At 39.6% G+C, this 23330-nt stretch overlaps 1 protein-coding gene across 1 annotated transcript in view; it reads left to right on the top strand.

Moving 5' to 3' along the window:
• The window catches only part of LOC126295191 (ankyrin repeat domain-containing protein 17-like), a 50618-nt gene extending 27738 nt beyond the window's left edge, over window positions 1–22880 (top strand). Inside the window, exons 2-4 of the mRNA XM_049987495.1 lie at window positions 2467–3043; window positions 10526–10657; window positions 22346–22880. Coding sequence (XP_049843452.1) covers window positions 2478–3043; window positions 10526–10657; window positions 22346–22835 — 1188 coding nt within the window. The 5' untranslated portion in view covers window positions 2467–2477 and the 3' untranslated portion in view covers window positions 22836–22880. The remainder of the gene's footprint in view (window positions 1–2466; window positions 3044–10525; window positions 10658–22345) is intronic.
• The last annotated feature ends 450 nt before the right edge of the window (window positions 22881–23330 follow it).

The raw sequence follows: 23330 nt of genomic DNA, 5'->3' as shown, positions 1-23330 counted from the left end.
CTGACGCCAGGCATTGTACACGGAACACTGTATTGGCTGTGGAAGGTTAAGATCATATATAGAGAAATTATAATCATCGGTAATGATGCAGGAAGAGGGAAAGCAGTCAGCCAAAAGACTGTGGCCTGTGATAAGGAACTGTGTGTCAGCTGGAAAGTCGTTAACATGACATGCCCCAGAAATTTTGAAGAGATTTCATGTAAAGTTGGTGTGGGCTACTAAAAGAGGTAAAGTATTGAAGTGTCAATTACTTCCTCATACATGTATGTGTGCATGTGTCTTTACTGTGAAGTCCAATGACTGTTTGGCAGTGGATGTCCAATCTTCACATCGTTCAGCCTTTATTACCTCGGTGTAGGAGCTGCAGCTGACATCTATAATTCAAAATACGTACTCCAGTCGTGGTATTTCTCTGCTTCTTTTTTCCACTGACAGGTTCTATTACTGTATCCAAATGGCCGTTGTGTGACAACAGATAAGCACGCTAACATTCCTTCTCAGATTCTGTTTTGTCTGCAATTATAGGCGATGGTTACAAGGTCAAACTTTTTAAACTACAAACACACACACAGTTGCATTGGTAGTATTCACACTCTTTTATTTACAATGTTCCTGTAACCAAGTTTGCGAAAGTAGTAACATAAAGTACTTGTCATTGTCTGTTGAGCTGGTAGCTGTTCATCTAACTGAAAAAATCTTTGTTTCACAGCGCCATAACCTCTTGCATAGTGATGATCATAATGCTCTCTCTGTGGGGCTCCGATATCAACCTTCCAGTATTGGTAGTATCTTCTCCCTCAAGTACTTCAAATCTATTGACATTTGAGTCAAGGCTGAACACTCTTGGCTGCACTGAACGCATGGCCATTAATGGCGACCTCCATCCACATGTGTAGAGCCCACTGTTGTCCATTATGCAGTGGCCAAACTCGTTTGGCTCGATAGTACAGTCATGTGTGTGGTATACGTAAACACTGCCAATCCTGAAAATTTCTCGTTTTGTCTTTTTTAAGCCAAAGTAAGTTTTTGAGAATGTGGCTTCACTGTTTTTAGGAAATGAAGTTACTATTTCTGGTGGATAGACAAATAGCTTAATTGTCCAGTAGTTTTTTCCCTTTTAAAGACAGTGTTCCTGTAGGGATGGAAATTAAAATTTTTCTCAAGATCTGTGCATAGTGTTTCTTGTTTATTTCTGTAACACATAATAGCTTGTATCCAGATTTCCATTTTGATTGCTCCCTCATCAAGATGTTCTGCAGACATATGGTCTGTACTTGGGGCTTTCGTAATTCCCAACTTATTCAGAGCTCTTGTGAATATGTTTTAAAATGGATTCACCAACAACTGCTTCTTATGAAGAACACTAAATTCAGTAAATGAATTGTGATTTGCTGTCTCCTTCCAAGTACCAATCTGGGCATCTTAAACAGGCCTTCTACACACTCAGTATTTAGGAGGAGTGAGAATTAGATAACCTCAGAAATTACATCAGCGAGCTCTATGTACTATTGAGAGCACCAATGCTGTTGTGCCGTGACATCACTTACAAAACAATAGTATACAGGGTGTTATAAAAAGGTATGCCCCAACTTTCAGGAAACATTCCTCACACACAAAGAAAGAAAATATGTTAATGGACATGTGTCCGGAATAGCTTACTTTCCATGATTAATGTGATTTGAAGAGAAGTAATAAAATGAGCTCTAACATGGAAATTAAGCATTTCTGGACACATCTTTTCTTTATTTGTGTGTGAGGAATGTTTCCTGAAAGTTTGGCTGTACCTTTTTGTAACACTCTGTATATCCTAGTTGAAGGGAAAGGATATTCTCTGTGACTGGCTGTGACGTATTGTGCTGCGCGTGGTTCCTTAATGTTGCCATATCGGGCTATTTGAGAATTAGTTAATGGCTGAATAGGTAATGTTTCCCAGAAATATGACCCAGGCTTAGTAGATGTTTGATTCCCTGTGTGAAGCAACTTCTGCATGGCTACAAGTATGGCCACTGGCTAGGAGTAGAATAATACAAATTCCAGTCAGAAAATATTGTTGTTTCTCTAAAAAACTGGAGGAGTAAATAGAACAACTCTTTCAATAAAGTACTGCTATAGGTCCTAATGACCTTGTTAATATCATGGCAGATGTACATTTCAAAAGATTTCCAGGTCAAGTATGGTTGCAGTGTAGGAAGACTATCGAAATCAAATCTTCATTTTTTCTGAGGCTTGTTGTGCAAACGAAATGTGCAGAAATAAAAAGGTAGCTCTTTAAAATGGTATTATTAAATATCTGCAGCTATTCACTAATGGCATCAGTTGGACACAGCAAAAATAGTATGGTATTGGAACTGATTGGTGATGAGTCACATTTATCAACCGTTGCTGGAGATTGATCTGCTTGTAGCTCATAGAACTTCTGAGGGTGACTGTAAAGACAGTGGGCTACACACTGATGTCGTGTTTCAGAATCGTCCACAATGGAAGCAGTTAAGGGCACTAAGGAGACAACGGCTGTGGGCATCGGTGCCCTTCTGGACGCCGGGGACTGCGCCATGGTGATCTTGGTGGCCGGCGACACGCGGCTGGTGGTGCACAGAGCAGTCCTGGCAGACAGGAGCCCCATGTTCGCTGCTATGTTCAGGCATGACACGCTGGAGGCCAGCAGCGGTAAGGTGAACATTGAGGACGTAGGGGGGGCAGTGCTGCGCGAGTTGGTCTCGTACCTGTACACCCTGCAGGTCCCCCAGCTGCCCGGCATGGCCCAGCACCTGCTGGTTGCAGCAGACAAGTACGGCGTGTCGAGGCTGAAGGCAGAGTGCGAGCGGCAGGTGGCCGCTCAGCTGACTGTCGAGACCGCGGCGGCCGCAGCTGTCCTCGCAGTCCGCCACTCCTGCAGTGACCTCAGGCACGCTACACTGGCGTTCATTAAGACCTGTCCGTTCGAGGTGATGGCCACTCAGGGGTGGGCAGATGCGATGCTCAATCAGCCTAAAGACTTGATTCAAGTCTGTCAATTGCTTAATGATCCACCACCACAAACCAGGTAAGCATGAGACACCTCACTTATTTCTCATTTCTACATGTGTGTGTGTATTTCCAAGCCTACAATTTTTGCTACTGAGTTCCCTCAGATGTGTCTCTACGGTAAAATACACTATCGTAGACAACCATTTCCTGATAGCTCATGATGCTATTGTATCCTTGTTATAACAGGCTCTCACTGAATCTCTAAACTGGACCCAGTCCATTACCAGATAAATAGCTAACAAAAACCATCAAAGAGTCAATTTGTAGAGGTTAACTTTCTTAAACTACATGCGTACAAAAGTTGTTCTTTGGGTTGTGGCATAAAATGAATAAAAAAAACCACTCACTGTGTGACTACAGTATGAACCATTCTGCTGTGGACACAAAGTTGTCTTGCTCAGCACAGTAATCACTATTCACACATCAGTATTACAGCTTTGTCTCGGCATACGTGTCTTTCACTTTTTGCTACGTGCATGCCGTGTGTCTGTAACTTTCTCAAAATAATTCTTTGTTCTCTCCAAATCCAAACAGTACATGGAAGATTATGGATTACATTAAAGGCACATTATACGAAAGAATAACATGTCTCCCTGCCAGGGCTTGTATGGAAGATGGGCAGAAACCAGGTAAAGTAAGCACCTGCACTCAAATATGTCACTGCTCACACCGCATGCAGCATGCGACCACCTCATGGGACCACAAACCAGTCCTATTGGCTGTTCCAGCCTGTTCCACAAAATTCTGAAATTTCCCATCTCAGTTTGTTCCACTCTCTTTTCAGCCATTACATAAAGCTCACACATTCCCCTGTGTGACACACAGAATAACATGCTTCACTGAGTCCTCAATGAACGGGCATCAAACCTCCATCTGCCTATCTCAATTGCACTATGCTCTGTGGGTTGGGTTGGGTTGTTTGGGGAAGACCAGACAGCGAGGTCATCGGTCTCATCGGAGTAGGGAAGGACGGGGAAGGAAGTCGGCTGTGCCCTTTCAAGGAACCATCCCGGCATTTGCCTGGACCGATTTAGGGAAACCACGGAAAACCTAAATCGGGATCGCCGGACGCGGGATTGAACCGTCGTCCTCCCAAATGCAAGTCCAGTGTGCTAACCACTGCGCCACCTCGCTCGGTGCTCTGTGCTATTCACTCAGTGAATACCACAGAATTTCATTCTACTGTGTCACTCCTTATGACATCATCTATCTCATTTATTGCTGTTGCAAATCCATCTCTGGTAATACGAACATTTTTTTCTGCACCACATTACAGTTATGTATGCACCTAAAAGTCTAGTAGCAATTGACACTGATAAATTGTCTTTGTTTCTCAGCTAGATTTTTAATATTTATGCAGTACATTATGTGCTACTTGTTATACTGCAAACCTTGTGCATAAGATGACACTCCTTGCACTCCTTCAAGCAATTGTGATGAACTCATAGCATGTATTGGAAATCATTCAGTGTGTCTCTGTTTTATTCAGTAAAGAGTAACAAGAAAATTTAACTCTGAATCAACTAACTTATTACAATTGCTATGTATGTTCCTGGAAAAAAAAGAAAGAAAAGCACATCACACCTAAATATTTCTCTGTATTACTCCATTGCTGTGGGAAACAACGCTAGTTCTTACATTTGAAAAAAAAAAAAAAATAGTAATTGCAATCTCTGTGTACATTTCACAAATTCTCTTGGTGACATACATAAGATTCTTGTTGCAATTCCTGACCTTCACCTTCTTCACTGTCTCATACTTTAGACCACTGGATATTAGTTGCTGCAGGTACGTACACACTGTTTGGTTCTGGAGCTGCCACGGTCTTCAGTCGTCAGACACCCCCTTCCCCCTCTCTCTTCCTCATAATGACACTTAACATCACACATTTTATATGCCACAGATGCCTAGAATTTTAATAATTACAATAAGAAATATTGCATTAAGCAGCATATAGTTTTACTGCATTGGTTGGCACAGTTCTTTTGCATTTTCTGGAGAGGGCTTCTCGTGACTCCATGATTAATTTTCCTCACCTTGTGTCCATGCCCGACTTTCTTAACATCGATTTCTTATGGAATTTACAATAGTCAGTCAGTCAGTCAGTCAAGACCGTGTCTTCTCCAGACAGGAAGATATCACAGCTTACTTTAACCACCCATGTCATGGTCCCATAGATGCTTACAAAGTGAGAATGCTCATTTGAAAAATTCTTAAATTTCTGTCAACTATAGTTATTGTATGAAATTTTGATTTATATGTGATTTTTCATACCAAATAAATTCTGCAGTACCATCACCTCTTTCTGTCATTAAATCATGATTTTCATCTTGCTCCCCTGTTCACTGCTCTGAATGCCTTCTCCAGCTCAGTTCAAAACTCGCTGTTGACCTTTCCATTATCTGTAGCTTTCAAAGCCCACTCTTTAATACATACTTTGAACACCATCTGATCATAGTGTCATGTTAATACTTTTTTCTTTTTTTTACAGCCAGATGAGTGCCTGTCCAATTCAAAGGCATTTGTTGATTATGTGGTGAACTGACATGCTCAAAAGTAGCCAAATTACCTAAATTGTGTTCTGCCTGATTTGTATGCAACCACATAGTGTAACTGTCTTGAAATTTGTCTGCTATTTCCACTACAGTTGTCTCATATACAAAATTATTACTACAAGAAACCAATAGAGAGAACTGTTCTCTGTGACTATCAGTCAAGGTAAAAACCAATACCACAATAATGTAAATACCAAAAATCTCATTACTGGAGATAACAGTGCTCAGTGCTTGTGAACTCTAATTTATTACAATGATATTTCGAAAAGCAAGATTCAAATTTAAATAACTTACTGTAGTTTTGGCCCGGGACCCAGGACTCCAATCCTACCATTACTGTTTCTGCTAACTAACCACAATATATCTTAACTATCATTTTAACCACAAGTAACGATGTGTGTGCATGTTTAAACTTAATGTGATGTGGTGTAAAGTTTTGTTTTGGGCAGGTATTCAACTCCAGCACCTAGTAGGGTTGTTAGTGAAGCTCAATAAAATGTTACATAACGAAACATTTCACCAGTAGAGGGACAATCAAACTGAAATAACTTGACAACAAAATTTCCCACTACCATGTTTGAAACCCACTGTACACCATCATTTTCAGGCCATGAACAGTTATACAATGTCAGTTTATTTCAACATTAGTGAGATATGTTAGTGTCTCATCTAGGAATCATGGAATGAAAAGCTCTGTGCTGACTGGGACTCTTAACTATGTGCATATGATTGCTATTTATTACATATGAATAGATGTTGACTATCAAATAGTCTTTCACCAATAGCTAGAAGTAGAATTGATTATGATAAAAAGTTCTGTGTGTGAGAGTCAAAACCTGTGCCAATCGTTATTTTTGACAATGCGTGCAGAAATGTTAAAAATGGCAATTGCTTTTCACCTATGATTTCATGTACATTTGTAATTGAGATAGTGTGTCATTGTCAGAGGAGTTAATTATTTTCTAGTTCTTTATTTATGTGCTAGAGATTTGTTAATTTACTAAAAGAAGAGATACATTTGACTTATAATGACATCAGTCATTGGTAGTCACTACTCTATTCTGAGAATGGGTCCATTATTGTTCATGAAGTGTTCTTTTATTGTAGTTTAAAGAGGAATTTATTTTTTACCATCAAGTGTTATTAAGTTGCAAAAAAGCTTTATTTATCCAACAAGAGACAAACTGGTACACCTGCCTAATATCGTGTAGTGCCCCCGCAAGCATTCAGAAGTGTTGCAAATCGATGTGGCATGGAATTGAGTAATGTCTGTAGTGGTGGTGGAGGGCAGTGACACCATGATTCCTGCAGGACTGTCAATAAATCCATAAGATTACGAGGGGGTGGAGATCTCTTCTGAACAACATATGGCAAGGCATCCCAGATATGCCCAATAATGTTAATGTCTGGGGAGTTTTGTGGCCAGTGAAAGTGATTAAACTCAGAACAGTGTTCCTGGAGCACCACTGTAGCAATTCTGGACATGTGGGTTGTCACGTTATCCTGTTGGAATTGCCCAAGCCCATTGGAATGCAAAATGGACATGAATTGATGCAGGTGATCACATAGGATGCTTATGTACATGTTACCTGTCAGTCATATATTAAAAACAAAGATTCCAAGACTTACCAAGCGGGAAAGCGCCGGCAGACAGGCACATGAACAAAACACACAAACACACACACAGAATTACTAGCTTTCGCAACCGATGGTTGCTTCTTCAGGAAGGAGAGGGAAAGACGAAAGGATGTGGGTTTTAAGGGAGAGGGTAAGGAGTCATTCCAATCCCGGGAGCGGAAAGACTTGATGTCTGCTTGTGTCTGTGTATGTGCGGATGGATATGTGTGTGTGTGCGAGTGTACACCTGTCCTTTTTTTCCCCTAAGGGAAGTCTTTCCGCTCCCGGGATTGGAATGACTCCTTACCCTCTCCCTTAAAACCCACATCCTTTCGTCTTTCCCTCTCCTTCCTGAAGAAGCAACCATCGGTTGCGAAAGCTAGTAATTCTGTGTGTGTGTTTGTGTGTTTTGTTCATGTGCCTGTCTGCCGGCGCTTTCCCGCTTGGTAAGTCTTGGAATCTTTGTTTTTAATATATTTTTCCCATGTGGAAGTTTCTTTCTATTTTATTTACCTGTCAGTCATATATAGATGTATCAGGAATTCCATATAACTCCAACTGCATGTGTCCTACATCGTTACAGAACCTCCACCAGCTTGAACAATCCCCTGCTGACATGCAGGGTCCATGAATTCATGAGGTTGTCTCCATACCTGTACACGTTCATCCACTCAATACAATTTGAAATGACCCTTCCAACCAGGCAACGTATTTCCAGTCATCAACAGTCCAATGTCATTCAACATAGACGTTTTCTGGGTCTGGTACCATGTCATAATGTATAAAACTACTGCTGCTGGACACAAACCAACGTTTCGGCCACAGTTGCAGTGGCCTTCTTCTACCAGCAGACCCAGAAGAAGACTGCTGCAACCATGGCCAAAATGTTGGTTTTTGCCCAGCAGCGGTAGTTTCATACGTTATGTGGTACCATACCTAGAAAACTTTTATGTCAACTGACTCTGGCCGTGAAAGCCTATGCAATTACATCCAGTTTTGTTGTTTATGGGCCCAGACGAGGTGTGAAGCTTTTTGCCGTGCAGTCATCAAGGATACATGAGTGGTCTTCTAGCCCCAAAAGCCCATATCGATGAGGTTTTGTTGAAGCTTCACACGCTGACACTTGATAGCCCAGCATTGAAATCTGCAGCAATTTGTGGGAGGATTGCCCTCTAATCACACTGAACAATTCTCTTCTGTCGTTGTTGGTCCCATTCTTGCAGGATCTGTTTCTGGCTGCAGCGATGTCAGAGATGTGAAGTTTTATCAGATTCCTGATATTCATGGTACATTCACAAAAGGGTCATACAGGAAAACCCCCACTTCACCGTTATCTCGAAGATGCTGTGTCTCATCACTTATGTGCTGGCTGTAACACCATTTTCAAACTCTATTAAATCTTGATAACGTGCCATTGTAGCAGCAGTAGCTTATCTAACAACTGCACCAGACACTTGTTATATGTAGGTGTTGCCACATTCTGCCTGGTTACATATCTCTGTATTTATATATCACTGTTATACCAGTTTATTTGGTGCTTCAGTGCAGTTTCTTGAAGAGGTCATTCATTATTATTATTATTTCTTCTGTTACTATTAACACCACTGATCGTGGCAAAGACGAGGGTAGCCTTAAGCAAATGTAACTTTAGTAGCACAGATGATCACTTTGGATAAATTCCATGCGGAAAATTTTACCAAAGCCAGTAGTGTGGAAGGAGTCCTAATAAAAGTACCATGCAATTGCATTAGAAAATGCATAATTTTTTTCTCATGTAGCATACTACATTGATGTTTATAACCTAGCAGAGCAAAATTAGTTTAAACAAGTAGATACATACATAAGATAATTCAGATTTATCATTTGTCAATTTTTATTTGAGATTCTAAATTGTTCTTTCAGTGACTTACCGGATGTTGTACATCTGAAAGTAGTGAGGATTACTGTGTAAGCATCAGAAAGTGGTGCATGAAATGTCTGTGCCCTGTATGTGGTGAGAGCATTGAAGAAATCATGTCAGAAAATAGTTTACTCATATTGAGTAGCAATGTTTTGTTGTGATGGGCACACCAGTATGGTCCAATCAGTTACTGGCAAATGTGATGCAGTCTGATAATTTAAGCCTTTGTGAGACACTTGCATTTGATGGGTTATGGACTGTGTTGAGGAAGGCAGAAAGAAGTAATGTAGGGTCAAATGTGCCATTGACTGCAAGATCTTTAGAGACAAGCAGAAGCTACATATTGCCAAATGTGGGGAAGGAAATCAGTAGTGCCCTGTCAAAGGAAATTTCTCAGAATTTGTGTTAAATGATTTAAGGAAGTGATGGAAAATAAATCAGGATGGTGATGTGGAGATTTGAACCACTGGGTCATAATTTCATAGAAAGAAAATGTTCGTCCCTGACAAAAAAACATCCAAGCAAAGGCCAATGTGTGTGCTCAGAATGTAACATTATGTACCTGCTGGAATGATGTTTTTTGCTAAGAAATGCTTCTCAGGGGCGTGTCCATAGCCATTGGCATCTGTTGTAATAGTGGTCGGATGCAATAATTTTCATGTCATGTCAAGCTGTAATGTGCACATAAAATAAAAAAGAAGAATAATTATGATTTTTTATTGGGTCTATCTTGTTAACAATGGCAGTTGGTGTTGGTTTAGACTTCCACATACAAAACTTTTCAAGGCATCATTTCAGTTTCAAACATGCCACTCCTAGCAACTGGTGAAAAAGATTTCGATAGTAAACTTCTCTTTGTGTGCAGTCAATAACGATGTTATGAGCAGGGTTTAACTCCCACTCAGCACAGAACTTTTCATTGCATTATTTCCAGTCACAACAAAAATATTTGGGTACCTAACACATTATTGTGCATAATTAACAATCCTAATATTTTCTGGGTTCGAATCCCCATCCAACACCAGACTTTACCATCATTTCAACATGCAAACACAAGCACTCTTGTTTACCCATTGTTGAAATGATATTTAAGATCTTTAGTACGTAGTTAACAGAGACATAGTTGTTAGATTGGAGTCCTGGATGCCAGTCTAGTAAAGTTTTACTCTCATAATTTCATGTTGAAACTTGGTTTTTGAAATGTCATTTAATGCAATAAATTTGAGTTTACAAGCGCACCTGGTGAGAGGTAACTCAGGTGGTTAGCTCACTGTTAAGTCAGGACTGCTACTCTCATTGTCACTGTTTGTTTCACATGTTGTATGTGTTTGGACAGTCACTCAGCAATGCTGGATGCAGTGAGCTGCCCCCAGGTCCCCCCGTGGACGCACTTGCTGACACTATTCCCCTCTCTGTGTGTGCACAGTGTACCAGCTGCTACATCGCTGAGGCCCACCACCACCACCACTACTGCTGCTGGTGCACCTTGCCAGTCTCCTGCCACGGCTGTGCTGCCCACATATCCTCCACTTGATGAAGCCACTGTCTCTCAGATGCGGTAAGTTCTCTCACTATACATGTGCTGCGTGTACACAAACACACACAAACTACTATTATGTTGTAAAGAAGATGGAAAACTGAAAAAGGAAATGTAAGGGTCAGCTTAGATTTATTTAGGGTAACTAAAGTGAAGTGGAACGAAAATCAGAGAATATTGTCAAAAGAACAATAGGGCAGTATCAAGAGACTGAGGAAGTTGTATAATGATAGAGAGAGATTACTTAAGAATCGGTTGGTAGGGAAAATAGTGATTTATTCTCATCAGAATCAGCAAACCAATGACAACAATAACTATGGCATGTAAGCCGACATCATATGGAGGAAATCTAGTGACAGGGAGAGGGAATGACTTCACTGAATTTGTAACTCTCCATGTAAAGAGATAAACATCAACATTCGTGGGGTGTTGGAATGGTTTGGTAGGGGGACAGATAAACACATGTTCGTGAGACCATTTGGGGTGGTCATTAGGAATGAGAGAGAGGAGAAAGAAACTTAACAGTCGACCAAAAAATTTCTGCTAGTAACAATAAATACAGTCATCAAGAATCAAAACAGAAGGAAATGTTGGCAGCTCACCATCGTGTGGACCACCTAGGTTGCACCACGATACTTAGGTGTAATAGCCAGCCCCTGTAATCAAACATCGGAAACTTCACGTTTGGTAGATGATGGGTCTGTGTGAACAGTAGATAGAGTACCCTGAGCATGCAAAGTCCTCAGTTACTTATGATATGTATTCCTATCTCTGTCTTGCTCTACACTTTTAACCCTCTACAGCTTTCTCTATTACCATGGCAATTATTCCCTGCTGCCTTCACATATACCCTATTATGGTGCCCTTCTTCTTGTCAGAGTTTTCCACATACTGCTGTTGTCAGCTATTCTGCAGAGATCTCTCGCAGTTTCTCTCTCTATGACTTCACCTAATTTCAACATCCTTCTATACTACCCCATTTAGAATTCTCTGATACTCTTCCTGTTTTTCCCATAGTAGATGATTCATTTTCATACACTACTGTGCTCCTATCATACATTCCTATATTTCTTACCCAAATGAAGCCTTGTTTTGTGAGGAAAGTCTTTTTTTCCTGTGCCACATCGCAAACTCGCTTTGTCCCTCAGTGTAAATTAGCTTTACGGGTTACAGAATCTGTACAATTTGACTACATTGTGGTTCTTACTTTTGATGGTAAATTTGTCACCAATGTTATTCCTGCTACGCCCCAATACTTTCTTCTTTTCGTAAATCATAATTTGATGCTCAATCGACTGTTGATTACATGCAGCAACTACGGTAATTCTTTCTCACTTTCAGTAGACAAACCAATGTCACCAATGAATTTTATCAATGAAATCCTTTTCACCTTCAGTTTTAATTATATTTTGGGAAGTTTCTTCAGTTTTACCAGTGATTCATCAGGGTTTAGTCTGAACATTTGTAGAAACTACCTGCATCCCTGTCTTGAATCATCTTCAACCAGAGCACTATTTGTTGTTAATTATTGTACATACTATATGTTACCTGCAGTTCCATATGTCTTACACCTATTTTTAAAATTTTGTACATTGTCACTGTTTCATGTTGTCAAATGCCATTTAAAGATTGACAAATACAATAAGGATATATATTTTTTTCTTACATATTTCTTCCGTTATCACGTCAGAGGTCAGATCGACCTCCCTGTGTGCCGGGCGTGAGTCATGCTTTGGTAGCTCAGATAGTAGAGCACTTGCCCGCAAAAGGCAAAGGTCCCGAGTTGGAGTCTCAGTTGGGCACACAGTTTTAATCTGCCAAGAAATTTCATATTAATGCACACTCCTCTGCAGATTGAAAATCTCATTCCTGTTATCATTGTTGACCACATACAAAGAGACATTGACTATTGAATTCATCTTCGCCAGTAGATAAGAGTAAATGTTTGTACCTGACATGATATGACAATGTTCGCCGAATGTGGCCAAGCGGTTCTAGGCGCTTCAGTCCAGAACCACATGGCTGCTACGGTCGCAGATTTGAATCCTGCCTCAGGCATGGATGTGTGTGATGTCCTTGGGTCAGTTAGGTTTATGTAGTTCTAAGTTCTAGGGGACTGATGACCTCAGATGTTAAGTCCCATAGTGCTCAGAGCCATTTGATATGACAAAGTTCTTTGTCTGTCTTGGATTAGAAAGAGATACCCATTGTATTGTTGACAAAGCATGGAGAGGCATTAAACACAGAGTTCTAATATCAGTACAGCACATATTTTCCACATCTCAAGCGCAAATACCATAAGAAAGAAATGCCCTGTGACCTTTCATGGCAATTGGCTCATTAAGAAAAAAAGTTGTGTAAGAAAGGTTACTGGTGGCAACATTTCAAACTTGCATGGCCCAACCTATAATGTCTTTGCTCCAATAGGTAGTGAAGGGATGTTGTGTTTCATGTTGCTTTGGAACCATGGTGGAACTCTACATTGTTCAAATGACATTGCTAGAGGTGAATATGTGCTGTTTGTGCTTGTTAAAAATAATTGCCTGCTGTGAGAGTTGAACTGAGACCTTCGGCATAAGTAGTTAGTATAATTCCAACATAGCACCAACCTACAAAGAGCATTTGTTCATATTTGTGTCGTAAAGACAGATGCTGCACACTGAAGGAGAACTGATTCCCTGGAGGTTGATGACAACTTGTTCTGAACATTATTTTTTTTGTACATTCATTATTCACTAGCTGTTTTGGGTACCCAATGTGTGATTTTGACTTTGTTTTGTAATCATGGGAATAAAATCACATAGCAGCCTACTGCAGGAACTGGCAATACAGTAGGATGTGGAAATTTCTGCTGAAAGTGTTGTTTTCCACTTGTGATTCTGTGCTGATGTATGTGTTTATGGTAAACTTATAAATATGGCAGCAGTAAACACAAAGGCTAATAATCAAGTGCACTCTTTTTTAAATGGCATTTTTTTTCTCGTGCAATAGCTTAGAGAAGGGGGTAATGGTATCGTCATATGCAGATTTTTATATGAAGAATATCGGTTTATAATCGAAAATGGCCAAATTGACATGAAAAAAATTAGGATGGGGATTTTGTTAGGCATGTTGTTAACATATTTATCTTACTGGTAATTCTGATGAACCACCACCACTTAACCTCCGTTGGATATGTGCAGTCAGTGGACAATGATGGGTGAAGATGAAAGACAGGAAGATTAAAAATAATAAACACCTTTCACATGTGAGTTCATAAGAGATGAAGCAGAAGCTACAATTGGAAAGGATGGGAAAGGATATCGACCCCATTCACAAAAGGATCCCAATATTTGCCTTAATCGATTTAAGGAAATACAGAAAATCTAAATCACAATGGTCATATGGCGATTTGAAGCACCGAGCATTAACTTCGTAAACAGAAAACTTTAACTGACCCTAATAGAAAGTATCTGAAGCAAACATCAGTCTGAACCACAAAACATTCCATTATGGATATAGTGTTAAGAAATGAATTCTGGTGATATGTCCATTGCACTTGTGATCTGTTTTAAATGAAGAGGTCAATATATATGAAGAGGGCCAGGAAAATGGCAGCTAATGTTGCTACGGTACAACAATCATCCGTACTATGCTGATTTCAGAAAAGAAGCTGTCCAAGTGTTTGGCTGGAAAGTAATCCGTACCACACTACTACTTCAGATTTAGTGTCCTTTAGCATTAATATTTCTCTTCCCCTATTGAACAACCATCAAGAATGTTTGTTCGTAGACAAAAATGCACTTCAGACTCGGATTTTTGATAACTTTATCTCCAAACTAAGTGTGAAACAGACAAATTGCATGCCCATTGTCAGACTGTTTCAGTTAATGGGGGCATGGAGAATATAGATATTGTTGATGATTAGTTTCTATCTTACATCTTTTTGTTACTGCATTAGAAATTCTATAAAAATTTGCTCTGCTGTAATACAAATTAATTGCAGCTTACCAGGATACCCTTATGGCCGAAGCCTAATTTAATCAAATGAATAGTATCTGTAACACGAGTCCACACACAACATGCATTAGCAAGACATCATGCACTTTTGGCCCCCATCTGGTCTGTGTCTACATGAACTCCTGTGTCCTACCCAAGAAGCATGTTGAGATTACCTCATAAATATATTAACCTTGCTTTGAGAGTAAATGGAGAAAGAAATACAGTTTACAAATTATTCAATTCCGTACATAATCAAGTGGCTTATGCATTAGAAAATACTGTCATATCTGTTGAAGTAAGAAGGAAAAATGTAATTTTTTAAAAGGGACTGCAATTTCTTAAATTTTTCACCTTTAGATCAATGGGGTACTAAATTGACAATGCGATGAGATGTAAAACAGTGAAGTTAAGATTTCCGTAGTTGCTTTTGATCTGGACTTATATAACTCATTAAGAGTAGAGGTAAAAAGCCGAAAAAATGTTTAGACTTGTAGCATGATTAGGACCTACAGCTAATGCAGTGTTCCTTGCACAAAGCAGCCACATTACAATTTGACACCCCATTGTTAAACCTTAAGTGAGAATGTTGAAATATCCAGTGAATATATCAGGACAATTATGAATCATATACACTAGGAAGTAAATCAAAGATCACATAGTTCCCAAACATACTGTACAGTGTTGCCAGTTCCTCGTTAAGACGTAGGGCTAGGGAGATACGTTTGTTCAGATTATTTGCTGAACTTACTAGCACTTGGGAAGCACGCTTTTCGAAAACACAATGAAACTGTCTGCTACTGTGTTATTGGCAATCAAAAGTTCTGAAACCTAGTCAGAATTTTATTCACATATTTGTAACTATGCTTTTGGTCTGCAGTATACTTATGAATAATATTAAGAGTCACCAACTGTAAATCAAATAACATAAAGAGCATAGGGAATTATTTGGATGGTCCTACTCATCACTAGCTGTTGTAACTATTTCTTTTATTTTATTTTTTTTAAATTGTACTGCAGACATGCAGCTCATTCACCAGAAGTGATTCACTTTTCTAACACCACCTGACAGTATCAACATTATGAATAATGTTCTTACTGTTCACTTAAAGTTGTTTTCCTTTCATTGGCATCACCTCTAACATGCAACAATCCAGGTAAAAAGACAGTGTAACACTGACTAGAAAACACGACCATCCACAAAGATTTTTCATAAACTGCAAATAACATGCACTTTAAATATCAGAAAAGCAAACAGCACAGGCAAAACTTATCAATGACCAAAGAAAAAGCACTCAGAAAGCTGTGAAAAAATGAACAAGTGCATGAGTATAGTGCAAATTCAATAATGTTACGTTGAGAGGCTATATTACTGATGGTGACGTATTTCTTATGTTTATTTGTTGTGTTCACACAAGGCCGTGTTTAAAGTGGTTTTTTCAAAATATTTTATTGTTTCATAGTCAAGCTTACGCTGAGATGTGAAATGTGGGTGTAGATGTTTCTTGTCCTGATCTGAAATAGTGTGCTTGAAGGCTGTTCTTTATAACATATCTTTCATGAGTTTATATTTACTGCACAGTCACTTATTAAGACATGGAATCTAAACACACATAAACTCTCATTTCAAATCTTCCATAATGCTACCAACACAGCCAATGATTCAGAATGCGCACGCCACACTTTGTGCTTCACTCTGCTATTCTGACATAGCGTGTCCATTTTTCTCTGCCCAGCTGAGTACAATCAGAGCAAAGCATCTTCCTTTGGCACTGTAATAGATGCCTCTGTGTACTGCAAATATCAACTCACAAGAAATGTTGTAAAGAATTGCCTTCCTGTACTTGATTTCAGATCAGGACAGGAAACATTTACATGGACATTTCACAGGATGAGCTTCACTACCAAACAACTGAATATTGAGAAAAAAATGCGTCAAACATTTCATATCACATCACACGGAATCTTACACATACAGGGTGGCCTCACGAAGATAGGCGAGAAGAATAACAACAATCTGATCACTGACCAAGGCTTTGTATTGGATTTTACCACACAAGATACCCAACAGAAAGTTAAGGACCTGACTCACATCTTGAGGCTTAAAGCAGAAATACATTCATGTGTTATTGCCATGATACAAGAGCTACTTGGAAGATCACCACTGAAATATAAACTTACTTTCCATTTTATGTTTGGACCCTTTAGCAGCATTAAATCAAGAAATGGATGTTAAAAGGTAGGCATTGTGCCTTCGAATTCTCGTTTCTGGTGTAACGTTATCTAGTGTAAAACCAGATTGTGTTAAACAAGAGTTTGTCAATATTTGTAGCAATCATCTTACTCAAAATGAAATGATAGTTCAAAGAAGTGAAATTTGTTTCGACGAATTTTGAATGAATGTCGTTAAATTTTCACAAAAAGCATGTTACAACTTTGCAGATTTTCTCTGAATCACACTTTTGTGTGGAAATGATGTTGGAAATGAGGTTTTTCATTGAATTTTGAATTTATTGTTGAGAATCATAAAAAAGAAAATGTCTTGTTGCTCACAGACATTTATGCTGCGATCCATGCTGTTGACAATTTCAAAATCAACAAAAGTTTAATTTTGTCTTTATGGAATACAGGTTTGTTGCAATAAAGACAATAAAAAGAAACAACTAAGTGAAACTGAAAAACAAGAACAACAAGAATTTGTCAGAAAAAGGATGCAATCTAAAATTAAGATGTTATAATCTAAGAAAACAACAATGTTGGCTGAACCACCTAAAATTATGGCAAAAAATGAATATTTGAGAAACTAGTTTTTGTTTAAATGTTTTTCATTGGTTTTTGATCAAATTGTTCATAATAAAATATAAATTAGAATACTTCTCTTTGTGAAACTTATAGTGCCAAAAGCATGACAGGTAGATGCGTTTATATGTTAAGTGATTTCATAAAATACTATTAAAACTGATAAAAAAAGATAAGAATATAAAATCAGACCAGTATAAAGCCTGCATACTTTAGCGCACTCTGAGCCATTAAAATTCATTGATATGGTGCTAGAATTTTGTTTGGCTGTACAGATTTTAAAAAAATTATTGTGAAAAATATAAATGAGAAACTGAAACAGAAAACATAGCTGTTAATTTCCTGCAAGTACAGTATAACATATGAAATGTAGTGTGTGTGTGTGTGTGTGTGTGTGTGTGTGTGTGTGTGTGTGATTTTACCTTAGTAAGTATCTTATAGTATGGCCAGTCACTCAGATGTCACATAAGGGTAGTTATGCATAGAAACAGGAATATGCAGGGTGTGTGTTGTATGCATCAGACAACACTTGATCTTTATCTTGACAGACTTGGACGGGTGAGACTTTTTGATGAATATTCAAACTGCTATATCTCATGCAATAATTGATGTCTCGCCACACCGTTTCCTCAAAAATAGCCCTTGCACTGATATGTCACTTCAAAGAGAAACAGTATTGTAACATATGATTTGTTGTGAAGTATTGGTTACGGAATCATACAAAGACATTTTTTGTTAAAGAAACTAATTTCACATTCTCATTGCCACGAACAACTTAAATGAGAAAGTTCTACATGAAAATTAAAACTATTCTTTGGATGAAATGCAACATTCTAGATGCACTAATTCATGAGAAGTGATTGTGTTTCAGTGTGTCTGCCCTTTATTGCTTCTGTCACCTGACTGTTCAAACCACCGCATGATCATAAGAAGTGTAGTTTAAATGGACAGTGTTCTATAAATGAATGCAATTCAAATACCATACAAATTACAAAGTGCAGTACCCTGCAACTGTTCAAACTCGGCTTATTCAGTTATACTGTAGGCTATGTGTATGACATATTTTAAAGCTATTACTTGTCATGTCCAGCAGAGTATGTATGTACGTACAAATGTATGTAAGTATCTATTGAACTGGGGACCTTGAAACAACAGAGGCTCTGTCCCCGCCATAAACCTCAGTGACTCACAACCCCACAACACGGCACAGCAGTCCACTCACCCCACCACTGCCCCACACCAAACCTAGGATTACTGTACGGTTCAGCCCCCAATGGACCCCCCCAGGAATGTCTCATTCCTGACTGGTGTTACACCAGTGTTTGCGTAAGTGGTGGGAATTTAAGGAGATTGGACCTGGATAAACTGAAAGAACCAGAGGTTGTACAGAGTTTCAGGGAGAGCATAAGGGAACAATTGACAGGAATGGGGGAAAGAAATACAGTAGAAGAAGAATGAGTAGCTTTGAGGGATGAAGTAGTGAACGCAGCAGAGGATAACGAAGGTAAAAAGACGAGGGCTAGTAGAAATCCTTGGGTAACAGAAGAAATACTGAATTTAATTGATGAAAGGAGAAAATATATAAATGCAGTAAATGAAGCAGGCAAAAAGGAATACAGACGTCTCAAAAATGAGATCGATAGGAAGTGCAAAATGGCTAAGCAGGGATGGCTAGAGGACAAATGTAAGGATGTAGAGGCTTATCTCACTAGGGCTAAGATAGATACTGCCTACAGGAAAATTAAAGAGACCTTTGGGGATAAGAGAACCACTTGTATCAACATCAAGAGCTCAGATGGAAACCCAGTTCCAAGCAAAGAAGGGAAGGCAGAAAGGTGGAAGGAGTATATAGAGGGTCTATACAAGGGTGATGTACTTGAGGACAATATTATGGAAAAGAAAGAGGATGTAGATGAAGACAAAATGGGAGATACGATACTGCGTGAAAAGTTTGACAGAGCACTGAAAGACCTGAGTCGAAACAAGGCCCCTGGAGTAGACAACATTCCATTGGAACTACTGGCGGCCTTGGGAGAGCCAGTCCTGACAAAACTCCACCATCTGGTGAGCAAGATGTATGAAACAGGCGAAATACCCTCAGACTTCAAGAAGAATATAATAATTCCAATCCCAAAGAAAGCAGGTCCTGACAGATGTGAAAATTACCGAACTATCAGTTTAATAAGCCACAGCTGCAAAATACTAACACGAATTCTTTACAGACGAATGGAAAAACTAGTAGAAGCCGACCTCGGGGAAGATCACTTTGGATTCCATAGAAATACTGGAACACATGAGGCAATACTGACCTTACGACTTATCTTAGAAGGAAGATTAAAGAAAAGCAAACCTACATTTCTAGCATTTGTAGACTTAGAGAAAGCTTTTGACAATGTTGATTGGAATAGTATCTTTCAAATTCTAAAGGTGACAGGGGTAAAATACAGGGAGGGAAAGGCTATTTACAATTTGTACAGAAACCAGATGGCAGTTATAAGAGTCGAGGGACATGAAACGGAAGCAGTGGTTGTGAAGGGAGTGATACATGGTTGTAGCCTCTCACTGATGTTATTCAATCTGTATATTGAGCAAGCTGTAGAAGAAAAATTCGGAGTAGGTATTATTATTCATGGAGAAGAAATAAAAACTTTGAGGTTCGCCGATGACATTGTAATTCTGTCAGAGACAGCAAAGAACTTAGAAGAGCAGTTGAACAGAATGGACAGTGTCTTGAAATGAGGATATAAGATGTACACCAACAAAAGCAAAACGAGAATAAGGGAAGGTAGTCGAATTAAGTCGGGTGATGCTGAGGGAATTAGATTATGAAATGAGACACTTAAAGTAGTAAAGGAGTTTTGCTATTTGGGGAGCAAAATAACTGATGATGGTCGAAGTAGAGAGGATAGAAAATGTAGACTGGCAACGGCAAGGAAAGCGTTTCTGAAGAAGAGAAATTTCTTAACATCGAGTATAGATTTAAGTGTCAAGGGATCACCAATTTAGTATTGGAGGGCAGCGTGGAAGGTAAAAATCGTAAAGGGAGACCAAGAGATGAATGCACCAAGCAGATTCAGAAGGATGTAGGTTGCAGTAGGTACTGGGAGATGAAGAAGCTTGCACAGGATATAGTAGCATGGAGAGCTGCATCAAACCAGTCTCAGGACTGAAGACCACAACAACAACAACAACAAATGAATAATTATTACTGTAAAATTGTTGTTTTGGTACAAAATATTTACAACTGTGAATGAATATAACAATTATTAATGCGTAAGTGGAGACAGTATTTGCGCAGCAGTCGCCTACATAGTGTAACTGAGGTGGAATAAGGGGATAACTGAGGTGGAATAAGGGGAAGCAGCCCGCATTTGCCGAGGCAGATGAAAAACCACCTTAAAAACCATCCACAGGCTGGCCATCGCAATGGACCTCGACACTAATCCGCCTTAACCTGGATAAGCTGGGAAAATTCAAATTTGGTAGTCACCCTGACATATAAGCAATCATTTCACTCCTTGGTAGCGCAGCCAACACATCCAATGATTCAGAATGCACATTCTAATCTTCCTATGTTTTGCTGTGGTATTCTGCCACACTGGGTCCATTTTGTTCTGTAGCTAAGTACAAACAGCCCAATCATCTTCCTTTTGCGCCTCTGTGTGTAAACTCACTCAGGAAAGACATTATAAAGAACAGTCTTCTCATACTCAAGTTCAAATTGGGACAACAAACATTGACACATCTCAGCATAAGCTCCACTATGAAACAACAAAATATTGACAATGTTTGATTGTGCTTAGTTAACCAGCCAGTTACGTACTAGGTTCGAATCTCTGGTCACCACAAAAGTTTATATCATGTCACTTAAAGTTTAAACATGCTCATTCTTTGTTACTTGTGACTGAAACCATATTTAAGATATTTCGTTTTTACTTAGAGGAACAATAGCTGCCAGATTGTATTCCAGACCCTTGAGCAGTAAAAATATTTTATTGGTATAATTACGAGGTGACTGTTGCTTTTGCAAATGTCGCTTATCGTAATATATATGCATTTACATGTGTAATGGCTGTATGATGTCAAATAGAGTTTTCTGATATTTGCATTATCATGGTATTACTTTGCATTTAGACTGACAGCCATACAGAGCAGTTGTCTCTTGTGGCCTCTTGCAGTGACCATTTTGTGTAGTCAAATGACTGTACCAAAAAGAGTGCAGACACCCTGCAAGACAGTTCAGTTATGTGGGTTGCAAGCAAACCAGGTGAAACACAATTCAGGTCATTCGTTTAAGTTTGAGGATAATAGTACACACACAAACACACACACACACACACACACACACAGAGAGAGAGAGAGAGAGAGAGAGAGAGAGAGAGAGAGAGAGAGAGAGAGAGAAATGATTTGACCAAATCGCCATCTTTATGTCATAAACTTCCAGTATTTGGTGAGGCTGTATCAAGAAATGAGCCAATAACCAGATGGAAATTTTTTGGCTGCGTATTCGGAAGGTACCCCTTTGAAAACCTGGAAATATGATTCCTCTTGTGAGTGACTTCCAAGCTGCAGACAGAGAACCAGTGTTAGCTGGAAGAAGCTTGTGTTGTGGAGGTGAGCGACTGTTTGGACATAGCATCCTGAGATCAGAGGTGACTTACAGGAATCAGTGTGGCAAATTGTGAGAACGTAATTCCTTCAGAGGTTGTATGAAGCAATTTTGAGTGGACGATGAAGATTTTTTATAAGAGGTATAGAACAGATCTGCTGTACCTTAACACACACAGCTTTGCACACTGTTTTGTATTGTAGAAGGGGATATAGTAAATATGTATATCCAGAACAGAACTGTTTTCTGGTGTGGTAGTTTTCTTCATTATGTGTATGTTGTGTACTTGTTCCAGAGAGTGGGAATTTCTGTGTTTTGTGCAGGAGCATCTCTGCAGAGGAGAGAGATGACAGGCTGTTCAGGGCAGCTGATGGAGGGGCGGTGGAGGAGGTGAGGGTGCTGCTCGCCGCGGGTGCCAACGTCGAGGCAAGAGAGGGCGGGTGCGGGTGGGAGGGAACCCCCCTGCACTGTGCCGCACAGGAGGGACATGTGGAGGTGGCGAGGTGCCTTCTGGACGCCGGTGCAGTGGTGGACGCCAGGGACGAGGACCAGCGCACACCTATGCACTTTGCTGCAGAGAACGGCCACACGCTTGTTGTGCAGATGCTGCTAGAGGCCTCCGCCGACCCCAACGCCACAGATCTCACTGGGCGGACACCACTTCTCTGGGCGGCATCGAGGGACCACACAGATGTGGCGGCTTTGCTGCTCGCAGCAGGGGCTGAGAGAGGGAGCAGAACTGTTAATGGGCGCACAGCCCTACATTTCGCCAGGGGGAACAACAACAGAAGGCTCGTGGAGATGCTGTCCTGAGCCAGCCCAGCAATCTGCTTTGCAATAAAACTCTTATAACTCTTCCACATCTGTTATGTTTTTTTTTTTTTTTAAGTTAAGAATGCAAATATTCAATGCTACTGTCACTCATAAATTGTACCCCTCTCAAGTACCAAAGTGTACACAAATATTCTAGCAACACTGCAGCTAAACTGAGACAACGCCAGATAAGAGTAAAGTAATTCAAGTAACAGGCAACCTTTCTCTCAAGAAAAATGAATCGAGCACACTTCCAGGCTAAAATTCGCAAATGTCAACATAGACTGAAAAGTAGTTCACTTCATTTCAAATAAACACAATTACTCTAATATCTGATCACAGTATTTCGCCCAGTGTACAAGCTGCTGGTTTAGAGTGTTGTAATGTGCAGCTTGCCGAGATCACTGGGATATGAGTTCTCGCCTCTCAATTTAGTTCTGTATATTCAGCAAACTTTGTACAGTACCTTGCTTCCTGTGTTCAATTACAATTTGA

This window comes from Schistocerca gregaria, chromosome 11 (assembly GCF_023897955.1).
Source record: "Schistocerca gregaria isolate iqSchGreg1 chromosome 11, iqSchGreg1.2, whole genome shotgun sequence".
NCBI lineage: Eukaryota > Metazoa > Arthropoda > Insecta > Orthoptera > Acrididae > Schistocerca > Schistocerca gregaria.
This window is presented reverse-complemented; position numbering and strand designations above follow the sequence as displayed.